The sequence below is a fragment of the Tupaia chinensis genome, unplaced genomic scaffold (assembly GCF_000334495.1).
Source record: "Tupaia chinensis unplaced genomic scaffold, TupChi_1.0 Scaffold000275_1, whole genome shotgun sequence".
Classification (NCBI taxonomy): domain Eukaryota; kingdom Metazoa; phylum Chordata; class Mammalia; order Scandentia; family Tupaiidae; genus Tupaia; species Tupaia belangeri.
In genome coordinates, this window is record NW_006159757.1 from 7031796 (window position 1) to 7033323 (window position 1528).

At 49.5% G+C, this 1528-nt stretch overlaps 1 protein-coding gene across 5 annotated transcripts in view; it reads left to right on the forward strand.

The window, feature by feature from the left end:
• Positions 1-1528, forward strand: part of SFMBT2 (Scm like with four mbt domains 2) — a 264272-nt gene that overhangs the window by 242782 nt on the left and 19962 nt on the right. For all 5 annotated transcript variants that reach the window (XM_006150049.3, XM_027772467.1, XM_014588412.2 and 2 more), the window contains one exon: positions 957-1085. In XM_006150049.3, the coding sequence (XP_006150111.1) occupies positions 957-1085 (129 nt within the window). The remainder of the gene's footprint in view (positions 1-956; positions 1086-1528) is intronic.

Sequence of the window (1528 nt, forward strand, 5' to 3'; positions counted from 1 at the left end):
CAATCCCTTCTCCTCCATTCTCCTCTCGGGATCTTGGGCACGCACGCACACGCGCCCGGCGTGAGTTTTAAGCCACCGGGTCCGGGACACGAACCGCGGTCGACTACGTGGGAGTCCAGCGACATAGCCATTAGGCTAACTGCTGGTTCCCCTCTCATTTTTAAGCATGTATAGTGATTCAGAGCCATAGTCTAGGGGGACCTATTTAAATCTCAGGAATAGCTGCAGTTCATGTGAAGTTCCTAAGTCAGGGGTAAAAGGTTGGTAATTTCAGCTCTTGGCAGGATGGGTCCTTAAACATTGGAACGGAGTTTCCAGGGTATTTCTCGCATCTCTTTTTCTGCCTGGCTTTAACACGGCCAGAGTTGCTTTTTGGAGGATAGACAGAATGAGACCTAAGGTCCCTTTAAATACTGGCTTTCCAAAATTTCATCTCAGCATCTCACATTACTTCTCTTGCTTTTGCTTCTTCCTTCCCCTGTATATGACCTCTGTGATGTGATAAACCAGTAATCAGTAGATCTGGTCTCCTCCAAGCCCATGGGTGATGCATCATCACCTGACAGCGTAATGGGTTCCATAATCACACACACCAGTGAGAGCACATGGCTCCTTCGTGGGCAGTGGATGTGCACCTGAGCATTTTCCCCTTTCATCAGAGACACTTTACTACATTGAGGCCCAAGATCTGAGCTGGGGATTCAGGGACAGCTATCACTCTGCCTTTTTGTAACACCATTCAGATACTTGAGTCATTGCAGGTGACAGCATTGACAAGAACAGTTGCTAAGAAACTCCTTAGAGACAGAGTTACTGTGGCTTGTTCAGGGTCTAAAGACAGCCCAAAGAGAGGTGGTTGCTCCTGGTCCAGGAAAGCGGCTCTGGCTTGGAGAGTATTTGATGGGCTGTCACTGGTCATGCAGTGGCCACTGATTTGCCTCTCTTCCCCACTGCAGGAAACGAAGCAGGAAGAGGAAGAGAGACTCGTTCTGGAGAGCAACCCATTAGAATGGACGGTCACTGATGTGGTGAGGTTCATTAAACTGACAGACTGCGCCCCCTTGGCCAAGATATTCCAGGAGCAGGTATAGTGGCTTGCTGTGTGTTTGAGTTTTGTGTTATGAAACTGGATCTTAAATGAATCTCCCATCTTGGCTGGCTACCTTGTGGCTGTCAAGTTCCTGTCTGCCTGGGACTCCTCAGTGTTGCTGGGCAGATGTGGACCCAGCTCCCTATATACCTTGCAAGAACCTCCAGACAGGAGAGAGTGGAAGAGCCTCATGCCTGCTCCTTTCTGGCACCCAGTGGCACCACAGGGACTGGAGACAAGTGTCTATAGATGAGGGGTAGAAGTCCAGATGCCCTACTTGGCCTTTGAAGATGCCACCTTGTTGTGGGATTGGTGTGATGGGTACCACCTGACTAGGTGGAAGCCAGAGCTGCTTGATCAGCCTCAACTGACATTAGGGGCTGGACATACACTTTCCCTGTAGTATTTGGCAACAGTAGAGCCATCAGTTTCTGAAAT